Source organism: Mus musculus, chromosome 18 (genome assembly GCF_000001635.26).
Source record: "Mus musculus strain C57BL/6J chromosome 18, GRCm38.p6 C57BL/6J".
Taxonomy (NCBI): Eukaryota; Metazoa; Chordata; class Mammalia; order Rodentia; family Muridae; genus Mus; species Mus musculus.
Window position 1 is genome coordinate 57,912,667 of NC_000084.6, and position 26,376 is coordinate 57,939,042.

The 26,376-nt window shown below is 38.1% G+C and overlaps 1 protein-coding gene across 4 annotated transcripts in view; it reads left to right on the forward strand.

The window, feature by feature from the left end:
* The window catches only part of Slc12a2 (solute carrier family 12, member 2), a 68,310-nt gene that overhangs the window by 34,155 nt on the left and 7,779 nt on the right, over window positions 1–26,376 (forward strand). The window contains exons 13-24 of one of the 4 annotated variants that reach the window (XR_001782352.1): window positions 171–272; window positions 1,440–1,595; window positions 2,743–2,842; window positions 6,790–6,901; window positions 9,080–9,220; window positions 13,741–13,847; window positions 17,489–17,568; window positions 19,814–19,939; window positions 22,285–22,332; window positions 22,762–22,825; window positions 23,642–23,764; window positions 24,994–25,105. Coding sequence is in view for 2 of the 4 variants with exons in the window: in NM_009194.3 (NP_033220.2) it covers window positions 171–272; window positions 1,440–1,595; window positions 2,743–2,842; window positions 6,790–6,901; window positions 9,080–9,220; window positions 13,741–13,847; window positions 17,489–17,568; window positions 19,814–19,939; window positions 22,285–22,332; window positions 23,642–23,764; window positions 24,994–25,105 (1,207 nt within the window). In the remaining 2 variants the exon portion in view is untranslated. Of the gene's footprint in view, window positions 1–170; window positions 273–1,439; window positions 1,596–2,742; window positions 2,843–6,789; window positions 6,902–9,079; window positions 9,221–13,740; window positions 13,848–17,488; window positions 17,569–19,813; window positions 19,940–22,284; window positions 22,826–23,641; window positions 23,765–24,993; window positions 25,106–26,376 lie in introns of all 4 variants that reach the window. The other 3 variants (XR_001782351.1, NM_009194.3, XM_006525732.3) reach the window with 3 other exon arrangements.

Below are 26,376 nucleotides of genomic sequence, written 5' to 3' on the forward strand. Positions count from 1 at the left end.
CTCAAATTAGTTGACTGTGAAAGTCCAATTATGCCATCAGTTGTGACACGCAATATAAGTTATCAATCTGTAGTAGATTTAACGGTGTTATGATGCTATTTAAAAATTAGAAGTACTTCAAATTTTGACATTTTAAATACCATTAACTCTCTTTTTTTCTTTTTTTGCAGCTGAATTGAACGTTATTGCTCCAATTATCTCTAATTTCTTCCTTGCATCGTATGCCTTAATCAACTTTTCAGTATTCCATGCATCACTTGCAAAATCTCCAGGTGATTTTACATTTTAAGAATTTGTATGTATTAATAGCTTTTATTTCAGAGGAAACCAAATTTTCCCGATTCCAAAATTTGGTTTGTATGAATTTTGTTCATTAAAGTGTTTTCTTTTTGTTACGTCAAATTCAAATTCAAGGTCTCTACCCTGAAGTGCACCAATGACAAGCTCTTACTCCCTTCGCTGTCACTTCCTTCAGAACATTGACAACAACATTTGTCATACTAAAGAATTATTTCCTATTTTAAAAATGTCTTTACTGTTTGCTTACCTGATTCGTTTCTCAGAGCATTGTCCTTATTTCACCACGGTACTAAGAATTGAGCCTGGTGCTTCTTCATGTTGGACAAGCACAGTTTCCTATGAACCTAAGCCCCAGCCCCCAGCGAGTGTTTTACACAATGAGTTCTGTGAAATCCTAACATAAGGGGGCTTTATTAACTGAAAAAGGACCATGAGGCTCTTTGTTATGAACAGACAAGGGTTGAAAATCAGTAAATGTGTAGAAAGTACAGAAGCATTTAAGTTTGTTGGACCAGGCTAAATCATGTGGGGTTCTCAGAAGAAGTATGAACATACATGCTTGAGCCTCAGTTTTACTTTCAAAATTAAAATTTATTGAATTAATTAAAAAATTTTTTAGCTATTAGTGACAAGTTTAAAACATCTTTTAATATTTTATGAGTAGTTTAAGTTCATAAACACCAAATGGAAACGTATGAGTGAGTTTACACCTAGATTTCATGAGATGGGTAGGTTTCTTGAAATGTTTTATTTATCTATTACAACCTAAGTGTGTCTCATGCTGAAGACTAGAGCATAAAGCTGCCCCACTAAGCGGCAGAATGAAGTCGTTCCTCTGTGTGCTGCTTCTCTAGTTTTCACTGTGGTTGGTTGAATTCAATTTTTAAAAGATGGTATTGACTGAAGGTCTGAGAAGAGCACTAATAGGAAAATATTGTTTTCAGTCATTAAGAATTATCAACACCAGTTGTGTTCAATAACAATCATTGACTTTACTGTTTTAGGGATTACCCTTGCATTTAGTGTGTAAAGTCATCTGGGTGTGGCAGCCATAAAGAAAGCTATTTTATACATGATTAAGCACCACTGTATAATAAGGCAGAGAGATCTGAGAAATGTTTTCTTTCTGTCATTGTTAGGATGGCGTCCTGCATTCAAATACTACAACATGTGGATCTCCCTTATTGGAGCAATTCTTTGTTGCATAGTGATGTTTGTCATTAACTGGTGGGCTGCGTTGCTCACATATGTGATAGTCCTTGGGCTGTACATTTATGTTACTTACAAAAAACCAGGTCAGTAGACTTTTGCTTGTAGTATTGTAAGCTAGAAAATATTTACAAGTTTTTAATGTAACTTTTCTTATTTAAGCATTCTTTGTATATTTGAAAAGGTCTCACATGTAAAATTGAAAATACCCTCTTTTCAAATAAGTTTTTTGTTCTTTTTGAACAACATTTAGCATCAGTAAACTATTTTAAAATGTTCCTATAGAATTTCATTCTAACCCATGAATTAATTATGACTGACCTTATTTTAAGAAAAATACTATACTAATGTTGTGTTGCACTTAGTATGTTTTAAAATTGTTCTTTAAAGTTGCAGCTTTGCAGCACTGCGTAACTACTGCTCGGATGTGTGTAGGTTGCCTCTTGTTTTAGAACTGCTATGTAGCATGGAATTCAAGGATTGGAAAGATATAGGTTTTCTAAAATATGTAAATATAATTGTTCTTAAACTGAGAGTTAGTGAATACCACTTTCCACATTTATCATGTCTAGGTTATGAGGGTAAGTGCTATTAGGATTGGTTCAGAATACAGAAAAAAGATCTGTCAAAAAAAGTTAGGAAAGTTTGGTTCACTGGTTAAACCAGAAGATGAATGGTTACAATACAGTCGTTTTAAACAGTGATGAAACACTCTTATGAAACATTTACATGAAATGATGAGCTTTGGATTCAGATGGAGGCTCTAGAATGAATGGACAAAGGAACTATGTTTTTAACTTCTAGAATAAGTTATTACTCTAAAGTACCTATGAAGCATATTTTAATATGTTTAAAATCATTGAAGGCTCAACATTTTCATTCAGCAGGAAAGGACATTTCCATGTTTAAATAGCTTGAGTGTATTTACCGTACCTTCATCTGCCCCTCTCCTTCAGGTCCTCCGCCACTGTTGCTAAGAGATTGTTTTGAGTTACGTGCACGTTTGCAGTGCCATTCATTGTCAAGCCTTTATTTAAAGTTATGCCTTTTCTCAAGTGCAACAACAGGCCTGATGGTAGTCTTATTCTACTATATCCTGGAATTATGTGAGGTTATAGAAGAGTTGTTTATTTTACATTTTTAACATGAAAATTCTACTCAATTTGCTGTCAGTCTCATGGATTTGAATTGTTTGCCATTGATATTACCCCACATGACGCTGTTTCCCCACAGATGTGAACTGGGGATCCTCCACACAAGCGCTGACTTACCTCAGTGCACTGCAGCATTCAATCCGTCTTTCTGGGGTGGAGGACCATGTGAAAAACTTCAGGTAGGTGATGGGTACCATTCTGCTCACTAAGTCCGTCACTCTTGAACCTATCGTTCTCCAGTACGTTCTGTATGGAGGACTACGGAGTACCCTGGGTGGGCTTGAACAGCTAGTTATTCAGAACCAGGTCATAGCAGAGTTATTACCTTCTTTCGAAAAAGGTTTTGTAGGTTTTGGATCTGTCAACTAATTTGTTTTCTCTTTGTAACCATGCTGTATACCTATTTATAAGTTTCTGTAAAATTTTTTATGTATAGATGTTTGCCCGTATGTATGTTTGTGCAACATTTGTGTGCCTGGTGCTGCAGGGGCCAGAGGAGGCCATTAGATCCCCTGGCACTGGAGTTACAGACAGTTGTGAACTGTTATGTAGGTGCTGGGAATTGACCCTCATAAGAAGTTGGTTGGTTTGTTTGTTTGTGATAGGGTTTCACTGTATAGCTCTGGCTGCCTGGGAATTGCCTTTGTGTAGACCAGGCTAATCTTGAACTCAGATCTGTCTGCCTCTGCTACCTGAGTGCTGAGATTAAAGGTAACCACACCATCCCTGGCCAGGATAGGGCTGGTTTGAGGTCTATCTTTGTCATTTTATTAAGACTAAAGATTGAATGCTCCTTGTGTTGCTGTTTGGGCGCCTGCCCATCTACTGTGCCTTTTTTTCAAGAGTAAAGACATCCCAGAGATCACAGCTTTGCATGTGAAGGGGAAGGGGATAGAGGAATGCAAGCCCTGTAGACAGTCTTTAATGTTAGAGTATTCTGGGCAGTTGATGTCAAGTATGACAAAAAATAGAAATTATTCTCTTGTGAGTTGTGTAACATCAATAAAGATATGAACAAAAGTCACAATTTTAAACCACCAAAAACTCACATGCACTTATAATTAATTGGATTTCTTTGAAGTTCTTTTTTTAGTCCAAGTTTGGTTTTTGCTGTTTACTTATTTATCTGTATAGCCCCAATGTTCTATAACTCAAGGATTCTGGCTGTATCCACCCCCAGCCCCCAAGTCCTGAGATTATAGGCATGTGAGTTTGAGTTTTTATGAAATTATAATAAACATGGCACAGAGAAGAGAGTTGGTGAAAATCTGCTGTGAGAACCAGTGTGTGCTTTATTCTCCATGTCTGCTTTCTTGTCCACAGGCAGCAGGCTCAGTGTTCAGCTGCTTTGTTACCTCCTTGTTGTGTGTTGACTTTATAAAACTGTTGGCCATGTGATCTCATTCTTGCTTAGATGTTATTGTCCCTCTTTTTGCACTTCAATTATATTTTATGGTGTTACTTTGATAATTTATATTTAGCATTTATTTTTATGACTTTAAACAAGGTGGACACAGTGTAATTTTCTTTTTTTCTTTTTGGCTTTTTTGTTTTATTAGAACTAATAATCCCCACCACACACACTTTTTGTAGCTTGTATCTATCTCAGCCTTCATCAGTGTTCCCCAAAATTAGATTTACTTGAAGTTTCTTTCTCACTATTTCCTTTTTCACTCGTTGGGTTCTTAGATGCATCTGAAGTGTAGCTCTTATGCTCCCTGGCAAGGAAGCTGTCTGGGCATTGGTGCTGAGGTCTGCCAATCAAGTCCTCACTGTGGATTAATGTGGCTTTGCTCATTCTTTATAGAATTTAAGACATCTTAAAGGCTTTGTTTTTGATCTGATTAGATTTCTCAGAAATGAATATTTTAAGCTGTTTGTGTGTCCTTGTTAACAGAGTTCTGAGAGCCAGGTAGGGAAGGAGGTGGAGGTTTCAGAGTTTTGCCCATGAATAACTTTCTGAGTCCTCTTCTTTAAGACTGCTGATCCTGCCCGGCTCCTCCAGTGTCTAGACCACAGAGGCCTTTAGCTGAGCAGATGCAGGCAGTTGCCCCCAGAGGGATGGAAGTGACTTGGCACTGCCTATTGCCTCTTATGTACACACGAGACCAGGGTTCTTGATTTTGGTTTCTCTGACACAGCTTCACTGCGGTGTGCAGAGATACTTGGAGATGCCTGGTTGCTGACAGCTTCCTGCTGCTGCCTTTGCGGTTTAGAATCAGTAGCTTCACAGCCTCCCGTTGTCACTCAGTGTCTCCTGCCAGTCTTCCCCTCCCTCCTGTGCTTGCTTTCGGGATTTGGTGCTTTACTCTCAGGTGTTTTTTTCCATGGGTTTCTGTGATTCTATAAGTTTAACAGAAATTTTATATTGGTAAGAGGAGACTCTAAATTATCCTTCAGGAAGCTTTTTTAAATGCAGTAATTGAATAAGAAAGGCATTGGTAGATGTCCAGGCAGGGATGGCTCCTGGCAGGTAGGCAGATTTGGTCATTTGGCTCCCCTCGTCCTTATGTATTGGCATTCTGCTGGTCCCTAAAAGATACGACTTGTTGTCATGATCAGAGTGATCAGTGTGTCCATGGAGGCCTGGAAAGGAACACCTTTCAGGTTGTAAGTTACTCATAGTTACTTTATTCTGAGAACACGGTGAGGGGTCATCTTCTGTAGCTAGAAAATCCTGCCACCTGCAGAAATTGAAAAGCATAGAGTCAGAAGAGGGCACTGAGCAGGCTGTGCCATGATGTTGCTTTTGATTACCCCAAAGCATCTCTCTCAGAAAGAATTGATATGTGACCTACTTTATTTACTAAAATTCCAAATAAGTCAGTATTTTAAAAAAATCTTTATTAATGCTTTTATTATTTTAGGGACTACTATAACAGTTAGTGTCTAAGTTAGAATTTTTAAAAAAGATTTATTTAGTTTTATATATATGTATCTATGTGTGTGAATCAGAAGAGGGCATCAAATCCTCTGAAATGACAGGCTGTTTTTAGTCAACAACTTTAAACTTAAAAAACCTGAAAGGTGTTTTTTTGCAGGCCAAGAAAACCTCCCGTGGTCCTGTCAGAAGCGGAAGTGCTCGTCCCCACTGAGCATTTCTCCAGTTCTTACCTTAGCAACTCTAGTCAGGTCCTTGCTTGTCTAAGTGTAGATGTGGAGAATTTAAGGAACTTCACTAATCGTTTTTGGTGGATAAAGTGGATATTGACTGCTATATAAACAAGATTGATCTCCTCTAGTTAATGAAAATCAATTTATTTTTCAAGTAGGGTTTCCTTCTGTAGTCCTATCTTGGAACTTGCTATATAGACGAGGTTGGCCTCAAACTCAGAGATTTGCCTGCCTATGCCTCCTGTGTGCTGGGATGAAACCCAACCAAAAAACTGTAGTTTAAAACATCTAAGTATTTTGTCAACTTCTCATGTTTATATAGATAACTGAATGCAGTTTTGGCATTTGCCATTCTTAACTAGAACTAAGAGATTTTAGCCCAGTAGAACTAACTGGGCTAGATAGATCAAACTGCTGTATTTGATTTTACGTATCCAATAGTCTTAACCGTAAGCTTAATTAGATGGATGGTTGATATGTGAGGTCTGTGTCATTATGGAACTTAACCTGTTTATATTATGGGTTAGTTGTGCTCAGTAAGTTTTACAGGATCTACAAAGTGACTGGGATCGTTATGACCTTTGAAGATAAAAGTTGTTATGCTGTTTATAAACAACATGGTAATTTCTGTAGTATTCCCAGAAACGCAGTAGAATTGTTGTAGAGATACATCTGGGGCGGTATTTGTTATAAGGCTTTGTTGTTATTGTTATTTATTTTTATTTTGAGGCATCTTCTTAGCAGAGCTGTTAGGGAGGTTTGCATTCTCTTTAACATTTGCTTGTATTTATGTGTATTTGCACATGTGCCCTGTGTCTGTGGGTGCTTTTGATGGCCAACTGGAATTATAAGCAGTTGTAGCCCCTGACTTGGCTGCCAAGATCTGAACTTGCGTCCTTTGGAAGGATTAAATAAAGATGATCCTTTTAAAGTTCTTGTGTAGCTATGTTCTTAGAGAAACTACATAAAAATTTCAAACTGTTCTAATTTTTTTTTTTTTATTTTAAATTAGACCACAGTGCCTTGTAATGACAGGTTCTCCAAACTCACGGCCTGCTTTACTTCATCTTGTTCATGACTTCACGAAAAATGTTGGTTTAATGATCTGTGGCCATGTGCATATGGTATGTATTGCTCTTGTTTTCTATAGTAAACTTTTTGATTCATCAAATGGGCTGTGAATAATATACCTTCTAGATTAGAAATCATTAGATGGATCTGTAGGAATTTTTGAGATATTTTCTTCAAAATACCTTTTTCTTTAAACAGTTGCAAAATAACATATTTTAAAAGATCTGGATATTTTATACCTTAGTTATTTTAACCAGTAAGTAAAATGTCTAAAATAATATGTTTTCACCTCAAAGGTAGTGCATTTTTTCTCTTAGATCATTTTCAATATTGAAAATAATTGTGAATTTATGCCTCACCTGCTCTGCGGAAGGAACTAAGTGGCTCTTTTTTGTGGTACCCCCTGGTCAGTTGTGTTAAGATGAAGCTGAGCATCTCCTCCCTAATTGGCTGTTAGGAATTCGTTGAAGTTAGGTACAAACTTTGCACTTTATGTAAGGAGCACACGGTAATAGGAGTAGATGCTGATGCTGGGGAAAGGTTCCTGTGGTCCAAATCATTGGGAGAAATGACAGGGTTTTTCTGTGAAGCAAGTTGTCTTGATGCACAACAGAGTGTGCCTGCTGCTGAGTAAGCAGTGTGCTGTTAGAGGCCGAGGAGAGTTTTGAAGAAGCTCAGGTCTGTTTGAGATACATTGTAGATGCCAATCAGAGGGTTCTCAACTTGGTTACTGGAGAGGGAGATGGAGATGGTTGGATAGATAGAGATTCCTTGAGGATACTTTAATTACTTTTAGAACCTGAAAATGTTTTGGTTTCTAAACATGATGATGACAACATCTGCCAGTGTGTTAGCAGAAAACAATCGAACAAAGATGGTGGGAAGCCCAGGCCAAAGCACCCCGGACTCACCATGTTACTGCACACATCCTGTGACACAAATGCATATGTGTTGCTCTGAAGAAACAACACTAAGTGAATGAGGGGGCTGCAGAGTTTGTTAAATAACCATTTGGTCAAGAGAATGAAGGGAAGCCAAAGAAAAATGTGAGGAAGATTGCCAAGAAATGCAGGCTGTCTTCACTGAGAACTGTTTCTAAATCTGAGTGCAGTTAAAAACAAGCCTTTAGGAGTAACAAATGTTGGGCTGGAGAGATGGCTCAGAGGTTAAGGGCACTGACTCCTCTTCTAAAGGTTCTGAGTTCAAATCCCAGCAACCACATGGTGGCTCACAACCATCTGTAACAAGATCTGACTCCCTCTTCTGGAGTGTCTGAAGACAGCTACAGTGTACTTACATATAATAAATAAATAAATATTAAAAAAAAAGAGTAACAAATGTTAGGCCATTGGGGGGGGGGGGTTAAAAAAAAAACAACAGAAAAAACTAGAGTGCCGTTTCTTCCTCAGCACTGCTCCCTTATTCAGGCACCAGGAGTTATGGTGTGCATTCTTTTGCACTGCCTGTAACAGTTGCTTTTAGTTGCAAAGCCACACGGGCTTGTGTGGAGGGCCTGTTGTCAACACTGACCTCTCAGATAGGGTAAATAGAGTTTTCCAGTTTGTCTCTAACTCATCCCTTGAAGCTGGTGCTTTGAGCCCAAGACATTATAAAAATGGCAACATACTTAGGAAAGATTGAATTTTCCTCTACATAGTTATTTTTAAGACAAATACTTTTAAATATTTGGACATTTTTGTATTATATACTCATGCCTAACAAATTTTATATGTTGCATAAAAGGATAAAAACAGAATTTTGAGTTAGCAAAGCTCATTTGCTTCAGCTAGGAGCAGAAGAATATGTTTTCCTTTGATTTTCAATTATATCCTCAAGTTACTGTGATTTAACAACCCAGACACTTAGACCAAACAAAAATCAAACTAGTAAACTTTCTGAAGAGAAATAGAAGGCTCTTATTTTGCTTTCTGTAATCTCTTTTCCATTTTCGTAATTGCAAATTTCTCTCATTAATTTAGGATTGAAATATTTTGTTTAAAATCTTATTTGCAGTCCCCCTTCTCCAGGCAGCAGCAGAGCTCCCCTGTTTTGTATAATCTTACTTATTAGAATTCCTTCCCTGGAGAACAGGAGGCAGTTACTGCACGCTTTCCTCAGCTCAACACTGAGAAGCACATTCCTTCACACTAGTATAAGAGAATGGCTTTTGTATGTGAATTTGTGTAAAATGGATTGTGTTTTAAATACAAATCTGATAATTTAATTTAAAGGGCCCCAGAAGACAAGCTATGAAAGAGATGTCCATTGATCAAGCCAGATATCAGCGATGGCTCATTAAAAACAAAATGAAGGCTTTCTATGCTCCGGTTCACGCAGATGACTTGCGAGAAGGTGCACAATACTTGATGCAGGTGATGAGCCTTTCCCGTGGTGCATGTGGCTAAAGCTCCTGGGTCCTCCTCAGGTCTTTCCTCGTGGTACTATAAGTGCATATCACTTAAATATCTCTAAATCACCTTTTTTTTTTTTTATAATTTAGAAAACTACAGAAATTTTGTGTTGTAGGATGTCACCTTAGCTTGTTAGTCTCTTTCTGTTAGCTATTTTTCACTCCAGCTACCCACTAGGTTTGTTTTTAAAATGTTGAGTCATAGCTATCTTTATTTGACTTTTCAAAAAGTTGTTGTCCTTTGTATCTCTGTTCATTTGCTAGCTCTAAGTTTAGACTCCTTTCACTTTGTGTAGCTTACAGGCACCGCAGTAGGAGACTTAGAGTCAGTCCCAGTTTAAAGTGTTAGTGCTGCTGCTTTCTTGTGGATTTTGGACCAAACTATTTGCCTAACTCCTGTCTATGTCCTAAAGATAATAGGGAGATTATAAATTGAGACAGCACTTAACACTTTAATCTTAAAAACCAACCAACTGAACATTAAAAGTAGAAGCAACTTTTAATGACTGTGACCATGGAGCTGTCTGTTAAAGGTGGAGCGAGGTCCCCAGTGTTGTCTTGAGCCGGTCCTGTTGAACTTGTTAGAATTTAGTTTAGAATGATCAGTAATCTTTAAGAAGGATAGGCACCGAGTAGGGTTGCTAAGTAATTATCACATTTATATGGAAAGCACTGTAACTCAATAGATGGCAAGAAATAGAAGAGAGGCCAGTTACACAGAAAATTCACTGTATGACACAAGGGTTATCTGTAATAATTGCTTGTCTATGAAAAAAGTTTGAGATAAGTCCTTACAAAGACTGTTCATAAGCCATATTGACCCAAGCTTTGATGTGTGCCTTTATAATCCCAGAGTTTGGGATGCTGAGGATTACCGTCAGTCAGAGACCAGCCTGGGCTACGTGGTAAGAGCAAGCCTTCCATGGCTGCAAAACAGAAAGGAGTGAAAGGAATCAGAGGAAAGCTAGAGAGAAATAATAGCAACCCTGTGCCCATATCCACAAGGGTTACTACTGCCACATACAGAGAAGTGGGACGTTTTTTGAACTGTTACATACTCCATGTCACAGTCGCTATTGGACAAGAGCCTAGCAATTTAAAGAATCTCAATCTCTCTCTCTCTCTCTCTCAATCTCTCTCTCTCTCCTTCCTTTTCTCCCTCCCTTCCTTCCTCCCTCTTTTATGACACTAGAGAACAAAACGAGGCTTCATGCACACACCTTTTTACATGTAAAGAAAACTCTATGAAATTTATGTTCCAGGCACAAGAAACCTTAGAGTGGTTGGCCAGGGTTGTCTATGTATGTATAATAATTTTTATGAAGTAATTTTTTCCTTAAATCTCATTAGCACATAGATTTCTGTTTCTCTGTCACAGTGAACAGGTGGTGAGGCCCAAGGCAGAGGCAGGTAGATCTGTAAGCTTGAGAACAGCCTTGTCTACAGATTTCCACGATAGCCAGGGCTACAGAGAAAACCAAAAAATAAATAAAAAAACCAACAAAGACAAACAGACAACCCCCAAACAGATAGTCATACACTTACTTTCTCTGTGATTTTAAATCTAATGGATTTCTCTTGCTATTATTCCATTTATATTGCTAGCCATAATATTTGGAAATGCTTTTACTTAATAGTTGAAGACAAAAATGAAAACCCTACAGCCTATTCTTCCTTCTGTTATGGTTGTGATGACACATAGAAACTGACACAGCAAATGCAGTTCTGATCACTGAGTTCTGGCACAAGGTGCACAGAGATCTGTGCTGAAGATCTAAAGACAACACTGTGGGAGGGAAGGCTCAATGTGAAAGGGAAGGCTGGTGTGTGTAAGAAGCCGGGTGACTGCACTGTGAGGTGACGCATAGGGGTGGAGTCTGCAAACTGATTTTCAGAGCACTAGTGAAGAATGTTTGGGAAAAGATCATTTCCTCAGTAGTAAACTGTTGTTAATTACATACTCCTTCATGGAAACTGGAAATAAAACCTCTCTCATAATAGCTACCCTGAGTAAAGGATTGAAGTTGAGAGAGATATATGTGGAAATGAAAAACATATAGGGAGTTAGTTACTACAGTAATGCCACTGAAAGCCTCAGTACTTGAGTATCTTAGAAGGTGTTTATTCCTAACTTTATAAAAATTAGAGCTTTAAGGGACTACAGCTCAGTAGAAAACCGAGACCCTGTGCTTTTCTGATTGTGAATATAAAATGATACTGACTTTGAAAAATTAGGTTGATTGTTCCTTAAAAAGGTAAACTTAAGCCGGGCGTGGTGGCGCAGGCCTTTAATCTCAGCACTCGGGAGGCAGAGGCAGGCGGATTTCTGAGTTTGAGGCCAGCCTGGTCTACAAAGTGAGTTCCATGACAGCCAGGGCTATACAGAGAAGCCCTGTCTTTGAAATCAAAAAAAAAAGAAGGTAAATTTGAAATGACTTTAGTGCTACATTCCTTGGCTTTTACAAAACTGAAGGAAGGAACTGAGGCAGATGGAGATATTTTAATGGAGATATTTCGCTGCACCATCATCACTGTAGCCAAAGGTACAAAGGTATGAATTAGAACAATTGAAGGGCCCATCATCAAATAAAGCAAACTGTGGCATGTATACACGATGGTATTTGTCTATAGAAAGGAATTGAGTTATACTAATTACATTAACCTAGAAGACAGCCTGCTAAGGGCAGAAAGCTAAATACTAAAGTTGTGTGATTTCATTCATGAAGTGACCAGAGAGAATTCTATTAACTGTCCAAGGGGCCACAGGGGAAAGCCTGAGTAGCAGTTGTGGGCTTTCTGACTGGGGCGATGATTACTTGGCAGCACTGTGGACGTGATGCATGCTGCTTCAGTGCTAAGCTGTTCACTTCTCCCCTCAGCTCACTTACATGCGTGGACTTGGAGGTCAGTCTCCACGCCATTTGTGGATGTTATGCCCTCATGGTGTTTTGTTCTTGTTTGGAGACAGGGTCTTTCACTCTTTTCCTGGAACTTGACAATTTGTGTAGCATGGCTGGCCCGTGAGCCCCAGAGAAATGCCAGCCTTTACAGCCCACCATTGGTATTTTTACATGGGATCTGAGGGTTGCAATATGGTCTTCATACTCAGACTACAGTCAGTTTCTCCCCAAACTATCTCCTCAGCCCCTATCACAATTTTTAAGATGGCATAACATCTCCAAACCCAAATAATGCAGTCCCAGGATACAATTTCTTGACCAAGCCCACTCAGTCAGTCAACAGATTCTCCAGTGCGAGAGTGAGAATTTAAAGGAAAAAAAGACAGTTAGACAACATTGTAGGGTGACTCCAGTCAATTCTGAGACTGAAGGTAAATTTTTATTTTTCAACCTACTTTTTATACCATTTTAATTACATGCAAGTATTTTGGGCAAGCAGTACAATAAGGAACTAACAAAGCAGCATGGAATTGTATGTGCTGTGCTGCCATGGCTTGTCATAATGACCAAAATACTTGAGCCCACTTCCTTGTCCAAGCCCCAAATCTTGCCTGAAGCCTAGTTCTTCTGTTCCATCCTAAGACTAAAATTCCTGCCTTACCTTACTTCACTATTACAGCCTAAAGTTAGATTCTTGCCAAAACTTACTTCCTTATTATGCTAATGTCAGAGTCTTGCCTGAAGCCCATTTTTTTGTCCTTAGCCAATGTCAGACTACTGCCAAGCAGTACCCCAAATGGCTTTCCACAATTTCTCATTGTACTTAAAGCAAAGAAAACGCATAGGAAAGAGATGTTAATGGACTTTGAGGGATAACTGTTAATTATGTTGAGTTACAGCTCTTTAATTTGTGTATGTGTGTGCATTAATGTGTGTTTTTTTAAAGACAGGATCTCCTTATATGTCTCTGTAACATGTAGCCCACAACACTCACTATATGTATACCAGACTGGCTTTAAACCCATGAGTTGCAGTCCTGTCTGCCTCCTGAGTGTTGGGATTGCAGGCAGGTACCACCGTGCTTGGCTTGCATTGTAGCTTTTGGTGACACTGAAAAATACTTTGAACTATTATGGAAGGGAATCAAAGAGATTTCAGAAGGAATATTTGCATAATTAAAGTTAACTCAGTTTCCTGCTGATAGAATTCAGAGCTCAAGACAATAGTCTTACATCTAAGCCTTAGTGGCTATTACTAAAATACATCATGGAGGATGGAGGTGAATACATTGGTTTTTTTTTTTTTTGTTTTTTTTAATTAAATGTTATTTTGGTTAGCAAAAGTACACATTTCTTTTTGTCATTAAGATATAAAAATGAATTTAGATGTTTTTGAGAGTTTAATTGTAGCGTCTATTTTTATTGTGTTTTAGTATGAGTAATTTGGGTCAATTCCTTTTTTTTTTTTTCCGGTCAATTTCATATTGTAATTTTTAAGAAAAACTCTCAGTGTAAAAATATTTCATCTTTTAAAAATTCTTTTGTTGAACAGTCTGTATTAAAGTTATCTTTGTATATTTTAGGCTGCTGGACTTGGTCGTATGAAGCCAAACACACTTGTCCTGGGATTTAAGAAAGATTGGTTACAAGCCGATATGAGGGATGTGGATATGTATATAAACTTATTTCAGTAAGTATCTTCTAAATTGTTATGTACTTGGCAGAAAAAAATGCAACTTACAAAGCATTCACTCATTTGTTTAAAACAATTTTTATGTAGTCTTTTCTTTTTTTATTGGTTATTTTATTTACATTTCAACTGTTATCCCCTTTTATGGTTTCCCCTCCTCAAGCCCCCTATGCTCTTCCCCCTCTTCCCTGCTCCTGTGAAGGAGCTCTCCCACCCACCCATCTACCTCTGCCTCTCCACCCTGGCCTTCCCCTACTTGGGGCATCGAGTAGGACCAAGGACCTCTCCTCCCATTGATGCCAGATAAGGCCATCCCTCTGCTACATATGCTGCTGGAGCCATGGCTCCCTCCATGTGTTTTCTTAATAGGTGCAGAAAAATGAATGACCCCATGAACTGTCTGGGTTTTAAAATGAGGACCTATTAACAAAATACCGATGTCTCTTTTACACAGAGCACGGACAGATATGTACAATACTTACACAAATGTACATGTGCAAACAGATCTACAAAACAGCTTCTGTGTGTGCAAAATCGTTTGTTACCCTTGCCTTTTTCATTATATCTTTATTAGTTTTTTGATAATTTCAGTGCTTTGGAACATATTCATCCCCTTCAACTCTTTCCTTTCTACCAGCCTTTCCCATCCAATTTTGAGATTTACCCCCCACCCCTTTTCTAATTGACTCCTTTTTTTTTTTTTTTTTGCCCAGCTAGTGTGTTCAGTCTACTAGAGGCGGCATTAAAAAACCTGACTCATTCTCCCAGACACTACCAAATCCTCTGTCTTGGGATTTTGTCTTGCTGTAGCTTGTGCACGTTGTCACAATCACTGAATTCATAGTGCATCTGCGCTGTTGTGACTTGAAAAGTGTTTCCTGAAGGTATCCACCACCCTTAGCTCTTACAATCCTTTGCCCTCTCTTTGGCAAAGATTGAGCCTTGGGGTAAAGGGTGTGATGTGAATGTCCCAACTTTTTTTTTGCACGTTCATTAGTTAGGGTCTCTCAATTGACATCTACTGCAAGGTTTCTGATGCTCATGTCTATGGGCGCAGCAATAAGACATTAGGAATAGTTTTAATACTCAGTACTATGTCCATTAAACCAACTAATATGAATCCTGTCCTAGAGCCTATGTCCTCTTGAGCCATAGGTTCTTTGGTCCTTTTAATAGTATCAGTTATGGGTTCTTTCTCATAGACAAGACCTTAAAGGTTTTATGTTTTAAGACTTAAGTCTTAAACCGTCAGAAAATGGTTGGTTGCTCCCATAGCATTCTGTCACTCTCGCTCTGTGGCCATTTTCTTGTCAGGACAGTCATGGTTGGAGTTTGTAAGCTTCCTAGCTGGGTGAGATTGAGGCTTCCTTGTCTCCTTTAGCAGTGTGCATAGAACCTTCCAGCACCATGAACACTGGCCAGTAATGATGAAAAGATTTCAGACGAATACCAGCTTGATGTCTCCCTGATCTGTGATTTAAGTGTGTGGTGCTTTAGCAGTAGGCTTTTAGCATAAGTTCTGAAGTGTAGCCTGTAATGCTTGGAGGAGCCCATTGGCTAACAGCTCAAGAAATGGTAACTTATTCTTGGTGCCAGGCTTATTTGTTAGAATGGGGTATCTGTTGGGATATCGTCCTCTCCTTGTAGGGTACTCATTATATGTACATCTGTTTTACGAAGCTTCTACAACAGTGGTTTCCAAATGACTTTTTTTTAAATGCCTTTTATGGTAGTTATTCCTCCCCAGATTCCCTCCTCTCCTTGCCTCCCATCTTCCAGCCCAATTTAACCCATCTTATTCTGTTGGTCCCCTATTGTATTTTATACTACTGTGCTCTGTTTCCCCACCCTTGAAGGCCACTCCTCCCCAGTGCCCTCTTAATAAATTCCTGACTTCTAGAGCATTACAAATAGGATGCATCTCTGAACATTTAAAGGTGGCATCAACAGTGAGAGAGCACGCACCATGTTTATTTTCCTGGATTTGGTTACCTTATTTGGGTTTCCAGCTCCACCAATTTACTTGTGAATTTCATAATTTTATTTTTCGTAACAGCTGAGTAATTTTCATAGACATATATTAGATGTGAACTATACAACAGTGGTCTGTATAGACCCTGCTTTCTCTGTAACTAACCACATATACTTCTTCCTGTGTTGTAGCTGTAACTGAGCAGCGTTAGATTTCAGAATGTTGCTTTATAAGGTGTTTACTATGTCCTACACTGAGACGCTGCAAAGATTTGAGTTTGTTCCCACTTCCCTTGAGTTATTGTCATTGTTTGCAGTTACACATACGTGTTTGTCTTTTCCACTTGACGTGTCGTTCTGAGCTTACGGTTCTTATTTCCTCGGCGGTGTTTATCCTGCAGCTTAGCTTGTTCACATCGCTTTAACTTCCGGATTACAGCTTATCCAGCGAGTTCCTTTTGTTCTTGGCTTACTTTGCCTCTCTGGTTCATAGACTTTTGTGTATATATTTAATCTTAACAATGCTGTTGTAGAACTGAATTCTTTAATAAGAGTTTCTTGGATTTTGCCAGATAGAGTTGTTAAAATTTGAAAAGTACTTTTCTTAGTATTCTAGGATTTGCTCAATACATTTTTACATTGAGAATTCACATTGTGCCATTATCATCAATATTATTAGTTTAAAAAACAAACATCAGGGAGAAAATCTTGTCTTTAGCAGAGTGGTTTGAATATGGAATTGGGATGCCAGTTTTCCTTGTAATTCACTGAAGTTCTCTCTACTGCAATTCCTGCTATGTCTACAGATTTTTTTCATAACTTATTTGAAAAGTCTTTTAAGAAATGATCAGAGGTCATACAGTAGGTGACAAACAAGAAGCCTTTAAATGTTAGGTGATTTTGTGGACTTTGTGCCCTCGTGTTATTTGGCGAGGAGAATCTCCTTGTAGCTACCTAGTTCTGTACTGTGCACATTGTGTATATGGTAGCTCAGAAAAGGAAGACAGTAGAAAGAAAGATTAAATCATGGGCTATCAAAGTGTGAGAGCTGTGCTGTACTGTTTCCTCAGGCTCAAGAGCAGTGGGATGGACTAAGCATCCTAGAGAACAGAGCCTCGGCAGTGTGGAAAATGGTTTAGATACACCGACTGCATTAGTTGTAGCTTCAGGTTGCTTATAACTGCAATCTTTCACAGACATTCAAGTGCACATGCCTACAAACAGACACATAATGAGAAACAAAACAAAACCTAAAATCAAACAACCAAACAAACCTGTTCCTACTCTAAGAGGCTGCTACGTAAGTCAGTCACCGCAGTTTACGGTGGGTGCTCATTGTGGGAAGTAGGTTGGGAGGTGGTTTTGTTGAGAGTAGGTACAGAAAACTAGACCACACAAGGCTTTATGGCATATGAGGTCATGTGTGCATAAGTTCCTGACCAGAGCATCGTGTGGCATGTCACTCTAATGCACACTTACATAGTTTCCTAGGGTGCTACAGAAGAAAGGGGTGGGATTAGGACCTAACATGATTCATCTCTCACTGACTGATTTTCAGAGCATATGAAAGAGAGCAGACATTTAGAGCTGAAAGTCATTTTAGAGAGCTGTGATTCCCTTCATTTTATACAAAACATAAACAGTTACTGTGCTTCTTCCCTCCATTATAGTGATGCTTTTGACATACAATTTGGAGTTGTGGTTATCCGCCTGAAGGAAGGACTGGATATATCACACCTCCAAGGTCAGGGTAAGTACTCCTTACATTAAGATTTATTTTTCATTTTTATTGGTTATTTTATTTACTTACATTTCAAATGTTATTCCCCTTCCCAGTTTCCCCTCCACAAAGTACCTCTCTTCTCCCCCTTCCCTCCCTCTATGAGTGTCTCCCCTACCTGCCCAGGCACTCCTGCCTCAGCGCCCTAGATGCCCCTACACTGGAGCATCTATCGAGCCCTCATAGGACCAAGGGCCTCTCTTCCCATAGATGCCTGACAAGGCCATCTATCCTCTGCTACATGTGCAGCTAGAGCCATGGCTCCTCCCATGTGTACTCTTGGTTGGTGGTTTAGTCCCTGGGAGCTTTGGAGGCATCTGGTTGGTTCTTCTTGTTCTTCCTATGGAGTTGCAAACCCCTTCAGCTCCTTCAGTCCTTGCTCTAACTTCTCCATTGGGGTCTCCACGCTCAGTCCTATGTTTGGCTGCAGACATCTGCATCTGTTTTGATCAAGCTCTTGCAGAGCCAAAGTACGAGTTACTTGGTTAGAAAGTTGTGCCTAATTGTAAGTTCTTCATTCACTTACATAGATGCCATTTTCTTCATGACACAGCTCACCATCTTAAGATTAGGTGTGCTTTCGCCAACCATGTCTGTGTCTTCTCTCTGTACAGCTCATATGATAGCTTTATTTTCCATTAATTATTACTAATGGAGAGTATAAAATTTAGTATAAATCGTGGCCTTAAGAGAAACAGACATTAGTTATGATTGTAAATTGGCCAAACTTGTTTTTAAAAAATAGAATGAGAAAAATATTTAAATCATTATTAAAATATTTAAATTACTACTTAGGCTGTAAAAGTATTAAAAACACAATGTATAATCTTTAAAGTATTTTAAAATAAAGGTTAAATTTAAGATATAATTTACTTGCCAACTTTATGAAAGTGGAAATTTCTATATCCTTCAAAGAATTTTACGTATTTAAAAAAATTGAATACCTATCATTTTCTCTTATGAGTTAATTAGTGAAATCATCAGATTAGCTGCGTTTTGATAGATAAGAAACATAGTAATTTGTTCATGCATTTCAACCTTATACTCTTCTTTAAGAGTAGTCTACAACTTTGAAGAAACGCTTTGAGGTCTATGAAACAAGCAAGCTTGGCTTGCTGTAAATGTGTTTTCTTTTTCTGGAATGAATCTGGCAAAACCTCATTTGAAGTCTTATAGCAGTGACTAAGTTTAGAGAACGTGACTCATTAACACTGCGTAATTAGAAAAATGCTGTTCCCTTTCCCTCAAAAAGTAACGTATTATTCAGTTCTATTATTTACTGGGAATTAAATATGACTGAAATATTTTAAAACTATCATCTAACAGGTATGGCGGCATTCGCCTTCAATCCCAGGACTTGGGAGGCTGGCGGATCTCTGTCCAGGACAGCCAGGGCTATCACACAGAAAAACCCTGTCTCAAAGAAAAAGAAAAAATACCTTTATCCATTTGTAATCACTATGAAGTCCTGTTATGAAAGCCTTGTTCATTGCTGAGATGTGGTATTGGGCCCACACGGTTTCTAAACCTCCAGCCTTTTTCCAGAATTTTATGGCCAGGGCAGCTTTGCCCAGTGGCACCCCTCATAGGCTGGTTGGGAACAGTAAAGAGGTAAATTCTGATAGCCCTTAGTTTAATGCTGGCTCCTGGCTCCTGTAGCTTCTCGTGTGTCTCTCCATCCACACACATCAATGATGGGAATTACGACAGATTATCAATTTCATGTCAATCTTTCTTTATATATGTTTTACAGTAGAAGTTAAATATTTATTATTTACCAAAACCTGAAAATGCTGCTAGAAGAATTGCTTCCTCTACTGTGATTATTGTGAAAGGCTGTACCTCAGACATTGAACTTGTAGTCGCAGAATAGTTCCCTAGGGCAGTGTCCTCTGTGTGCGTGTGAACATTTGTCACAGCTACATTTTTTTTATATTATAACTCCTTTTGAGAGTAGAGCTCTTTTTGAAAGCCTACATATCTTTTTGCCTACTATGTTCTATTTTTGTCTTAATTCTCATTCATTGCTTAACTCCCCAGAATGTGGCCTAGCCACTTGTGGTGGCATATTTAAATGGAATGTCATTTTAAACATTATAGGTGTTTCTTATCTTCATCACAAGGAACACTGGTTACCTTTTAATTATTAAACCATGATACTTTGAATAATTAAAATATGATTTTGAAACTGTTTTAAATACTTTCATATCTATAGAAGAATTATTATCTTCACAAGAAAAATCACCTGGTACCAAGGATGTGGTAGTAAATGTGGATTACAGTAAAAAGTCAGATCAAGATACTTGCAAATCATCTGGTGAAAAATCCATTACACAGAAAGGTAAGTTTCACTCAAACAAGATTTTATTAACAGGTATATTTTAATATGGAGGCACTGCCTTTCATGTATAATATGTACAACAAAGTCCATTTTCTTAAGCTAGAATTGTTTGTTTCTAGTTGGCCGGGTAAAATTTATGCCTCAAAACTGACTACAAAATGAGAAGCAATTTTACAGTATTTGCTTGTGAGAAAAGAAGCCGATTGCTCAGTTACTATCATGAGCCTTAGTTGTTTGGTTTTAGTATTTTTGTTTGAAAGTGTGAAGAACACATTATCTTTTTCATGAGGCTTACAGATAATTCATCTCAAATTGTGTATCGTGTTGTAAGGAAGGGGGATGACTTCCAAATCTTACTCTCCCACCCTCACTCTCGTATCTCCATCTGTCCTGTTCCAGCTGATACCAACAAGAAAGAAATCTGCACTGTAAATCATCAAGCCATAGTGTGCTTCTGATTTCTCTAAGATGGCTGCTATCCTTTTCATGAATGATAGCCTTGGACAAACCATGTCTCTGTGCAGTTTATCTTTTAGATTATTTGAGCGCATTGATGTTGCTTTTTATTCTTTTCTTTTCCTGTGTAATTTGCCTGGAGTAGTAATAGACAGTGCAGCCTGCACGTTTCCTCTCTCAGTCCTTGGTGGCTTTAGTGTTCCTTTCTGTATTGTCTCGACACTTCATGAGCTTTTTCTGTTCATTTTTTGCATTTATTTTAATGTATATGTTCATTTTTTTTTACCCTCCTCCATTTTCTTGCCTGAGACAGACCTTTTCTGAATAGTCTGAGGAATCAATGTATGCAGTCATATTGATCATTTTCTAGAAATACATCACATCTAGGGAGAGATTAACATGTGCATCAACTTATGAATGTATGCTACAACTTCATATTTTTAAACAAAAGGAAGCTAAGTTAGTACATTTCTACTCATTACCCCAATTTAAAGAGTCATTTTGGGAGCGAGTAAGAAGGCCCACTTGGAAAAATGCCTTATGACTTACTTGAATTTGCTCCCTGGTGCCCTCAGAGTGGAAGGAGAGAACCGAGCCCTACAAGCTATCCTCTGCTTTTATTCACCTGCACAAAGAAGTAATACCAACCATTTCAAATGCCACTGTGTCTTTGACATTTAACCTCCTTTAAATGACTATAAATTACCCATCACTGTATTTTCAAAAGCAGACATACTTAATATCTTATTACTTTATGACAGTAATATGTATAGCTTAATTAGTTATCTTTATATAGCAAACATAAAAATTGTTTTATAGTTTGATTTTCTGTTTTCTATTTGACAAATTCTCAAAATCAGCATATATAAGGATAGATACTATGTAGAAACTCTTCAGTATTTGGAACATTATAATATAGTTACACAGGCACAGAATTTAGTTTTATCTGTCTTGCCTACTAAGGCATATAATATACAAGGACACACACACACACACACACACACACACACACACACACAAGAATACCCTGTAATCGCTTTGCTTGCCAGTCCTAATCTCATTTAATCAATGCCTGAAATTTTATAGCCTTAGGAGGTAGGTATGTTTTCTACCATTGAGAAAGCAAGGCATTAACTAACCATACTAGGCAAGCGCAAGTGATGCATTGGAAGCCAGGGAGGCTTACTCAGGATCCCACTGTAGAATGGTCTTTCCTTTGTAAGTCTTGAGTTTTGCTTGCCTTAAACAACAACAGCAACAAATTAAATTCAGGAGGGAAAGGAGTTAGGAAAACTGCTTATCCCAGAAAACAAATTGGTGAATATTTAAACATAAATTGGTAAATGTATGCATACATGTCATGCATATGTACGTGAACTTATTTTGAAGAAAATGACTCCTTTACACACTGACATTTACATACAAGACTTCTATCTTTGATTAAATTCCTTAATATTTCAAGTACAGATTGACTTGTACAAATACCAGGTGCCTTTAGTCTTGTGTGGTGACATAGTGACGTGTTTAAGGCTATGTATTATCTGCAGAGATAACAGCTTCCATTGTACATACTGTAGTTTAACATTGTCAACTAATTTCAAGTATGAAAACTTAAAAGTTTACAAAATCCGTTGGCTTTTTTGAATAATTTTGCAGAAATAAAATTTCAGGGTGGGTGTTAATCATTCACTCTGTGTGGTAGATAGAAAATATGTTTTTAAAATATTAAACACTCAGTATAAAAAGATAGCTAATGTTCAGTCTTAATCATCTCCCCTGGGCTGTTGCTTCACACTGTCTTGTTTATAATGTGCTCTATTTACATTTCCAAACTTGATGATTATACAGGCAATTAACTTCATATTTTGTGTTTTTTAAACATAATCTAGATGAGGAAGAGGATGGCAAGACTCCAACTCAGCCACTGTTGAAAAAAGGCAGGCATTGTTCATCATTTTATTTTATTCCCTTCCATATTGTTAACTCTTTAATTCCAACCCTGTTATTTTCCTTTTATTTTAATTTAGTTTTAATTTTCATGGTGAGGTGATATTACAGTTATCTATTAAATGCAGATTAGCAAAATTAATATTGTTCCAACTAAAGCATTAAATCTCACTGGGACAAGCTGTTATTTCACAGTCTTTTGAACCGTCATAGTGTTTCTGAAGTACTCAAACCTGGAAAGGCAGGGTTTTTGTTTCTGGTTTTTCCTAATTAAACTGCATGGCTGAGAGGCTAAGCAGACACTGCGGGAGGGTCTGTGCAGTGCCACTTGCATTCTTCACCATCAGTTGTACCCAGCCAAATTCTCGATTTTGGTACTAATATATTTTTTGTTTCAAAAATTGTGATATTTCTCACAGTCATGCTGCGTTTGGGAGATACAGTCATGTCAGCGTACATGAATTTTATGAGAAGGAGAGAGAGGTGAGAGTTATGGAGCAGTGTGGTTTGGTAGCCATATTTCATCATACAGAATCATTTGTCCTGTTTGCTTACACCCTGGCAGCATGGAAAGTGAATGATGGACTTCTGGGAAATGACCAGAGCTCCTTCTGTGAATTTCTGTTTTTACAATTGTGCTACTGGAGTTTCATAATAGTCATTTGCTTGCTCACAGAGTCAATGCTGATTTTTTTTTTTTAATTCCTAGAAATGTAACTGGGAACTTTTTCAGACATGCAGCAAGTTTGTATCCTTTCCAAGGAGTTCCCACCATCTTTCTGTTACTCAGAGAAAGATGTAGTTATATGGCTTTAAAATTGGGCATCCCATATTGAGGGGACAGATGATAAATGAACACATTTCCCTGATAATTGTAAGAGTGATTGGTACTTCTCCAATCATCTTGCAAATACAGCTTTTATTTAATACTTTTGAACTCATTGAGATACCAGATAATAAAAGAAATGTTAAGGAGAAAGTATAAGCTTGGTTTGTTAGCCTAAAATTACTTCTCCAAAAAATCAAAGTAAGCTTTGTTAGTAGTTGTTTGCTGTTTAGGATTCCTGCATATTCACCTATATATTAGACATTTGGATAATTTGGATGAGTTTGCCTATTGGAACTTTTTTGTACGCAAATTATCTGTTATAAGCTCCTTCAGACTTAAGATGGAAGCCATATACAGCTATCTGCATATCAGTATCTGAATTTACAAATGCTATGAAATTCTAGGAATATGGTGAAAAGAGATTTCACATTTACTTCCCTTATGTCATAATTTTTTGCTTAATTCTTCAGAATCCAAAGGCCCTATTGTGCCTTTAAATGTAGCTGACCAAAAGCTTCTTGAAGCTAGCACACAGTTTCAGAAAAAACAAGGGAAGAATACTATAGATGTCTGGTGGCTTTTTGATGATGGAGGTAAGGCCATTAATGTATTTATTTTATAAAGAATTACTGAAAATGTAAGAATAGTGCTAAGAAATGGCATGCTTTCTTCCTGTGTTTACCCCGTTCAGGTCTCACTAGCATCCTCAAACAGGGTAAGAATCACCATGAGAGCTGTAGGTCTCCTCAGGGTCCGTCATCGAGCAGGCGGCTTTGGCTCGTCCTGGAGCTTTATTAACTATTATAGACCAGTTTGTGGACTGTCACTCAGTTTGAAATGCCGTTACATTGATCACAGTCAGTTTCAGGCTATGAATCTGTAGCAGAAATTGCACAGAAGTGGTACTGTGCATTTCTGTCTATGTCTCACCAAGAGTGTCATGTTGAGTAAAGTGTATTTTTTTTCAGGCTCATCCCCTGAAAACTTGCTTTATCCTCTTTATGATTACAAATGTGGTAGTAGGGCTTCTTGGAAGTTCTGCAAATAAACCATTCTTCTCACTCATGTTTCTGAATCAACTCTTGTGACTCTGGGTGATACATTTTCACTCCCATCAATCCTTCTTCATAACTGTCTGGCATTCATTGTAACGAGGAGCTTGTCTCTTCATTTTAAGTCGTTGATTCTTACTTTATCCAAAAGGATATAATGTGTTGTCATCATCTGTTTGGTTTTCAAATTGTTCACATCCAGCCAGCAGGATCTTCCCTCACTTCCCTAGGCTGACTTAATGTACTCATTTGTCAAACGGTATGCATTCTGCGAGTCCCCTCCTAAAATAAGATATATTTTAGGCTTATCTCTTCCTTGTCGTGGAAAGAACCTTTTATCCAAAAACTCTTGGTTCCTTTTAATAAAGAGTAGTATTTAGATAAAGCAATATGCTTGTGGCTCCCTCGGTGGACAAAACTGAAGAAAATTTATAATGTGTATGTATTACATAGAGCCTCAGAGCCAATTCCAATCTACCTTCTCCCCCTCTCTAATGAATACTAGGCTGTATTCATTTCCTATCCCTTTCTATATGCAGCTAATTTTCTGACTGCCTAGGCCACCCTCTGATTTGATTGCTTACATAAAGAACTACCGTTCTTAGACTGGACCTCGATTCTTGGGCCTCCCTCTGTGACAGACTTGTCAAGGGAAGACAAAAAAAGAATTTTACTTTGAATTGTAGTTTTTTGAGACCAAGTTGAAACTGATTTTTATGTTTGAAATAATTAGCATTTAAAAAAGGACTTACTGTATTTTTATAATTTAGGTTTGACATTGTTGATACCCTATCTTCTGACTACCAAGAAAAAGTGGAAAGATTGTAAGATCCGAGTATTCATTGGTGGAAAAATAAACAGAATAGACCATGACCGGAGAGCGTAAGTTTGTTTTAAGTTGAAGAACATTAATCAAATAGCCCTATCATGATAGAGATTTGATAAAATAAAACTACATGGGCCCTGAAGTATTAACCACACTGCAAAAGTCTCATTAGATAGAACATGATTCTCTTTAATTTAACCTCCATGATTAAGTTATAAATACTTTTCCTTACATGTTATATTTTAACACATTGTCATTTTAGAAAGTCTTTTTACTACTACCTGCTCTGTCAGATGTTAGAAGCAGATCTTTAATCTTTTGAGAGGAAGTGCATGGAAATTGCCTTTTTATATATGGAGAAATTGTATGGACTTGGAGATGCCAAGAGTTCAGCATACTCTTTCATGTGCATGTCAGTCCGCACTGCCATGAGTCTGGTTTCTGGTGCTTCTCTCCTGACCTTGTTTCCACAGGGTATTGCCCACATTGCTCCCAGTTTAATGTAGAAAATCTGAGAGTTTTGACTGATTTTCCCACAATCCTGTAACCGCTTCTATACAGTGTAGTGCTGCAGCGTGGCAGTGGGGGTTTCTGATGGTCTGTCTCCTTTTTTCCCATCTTGTCCCCATGTTCTTCATGCTGTTCTCATTTTGGGCATTTTGGGCATTTTAGGCATTTTGGTCGACCCATTTTATATCTTGTACATATCTCTTTATTTGCTTTATTCATCTATGTAAATGTGTTGTGCAACAAGACTTTTCCTGGGAAGACGCAACACACACACATCTACTCACTCCAGATAGGGATCCCATACATGACCATACACACACTACCAACATCCAACTTGTGAACCAGTGAGTTTTATTGGGGTTACTTACAGACATATAGGTGCATGGTTACTTGCAGGAGCAGAAGTGATTCAATGACAGCTACATTGCCAAAGCCCATCCCAGCATGGGTGATAGCTCACAGAAGCTGTGAAACCTAGAGCACACTGCACAGTCTGCAGGCAGTCAGCAGGCTGAAGAGTGGCCTTGTTTTTGCCTTTTGCAAGAAACTCAGGTCTAACCCTCATCCTGGCACCTTTAGCTGCTTTTTGCTTCCAGACAGCTGGTCCTCTGGTCTCAGGGTCTTCTTTGCAGCTTGGCTTGCCTGAGGGTGACTCTCAGCAGCTTTATTGCTTCCTCTGGGAGAGAGGAACCCAGTGAATATGGTCAGTTTCAGGAACTTCCTGAAGCTCTTTTGAGTTATCTTTCTACTTAAGATAGTGTATCAGGGTGGGAGGAGACTGTTATATAACAAAGTGCTTCATTGTTTTGAACCCAGC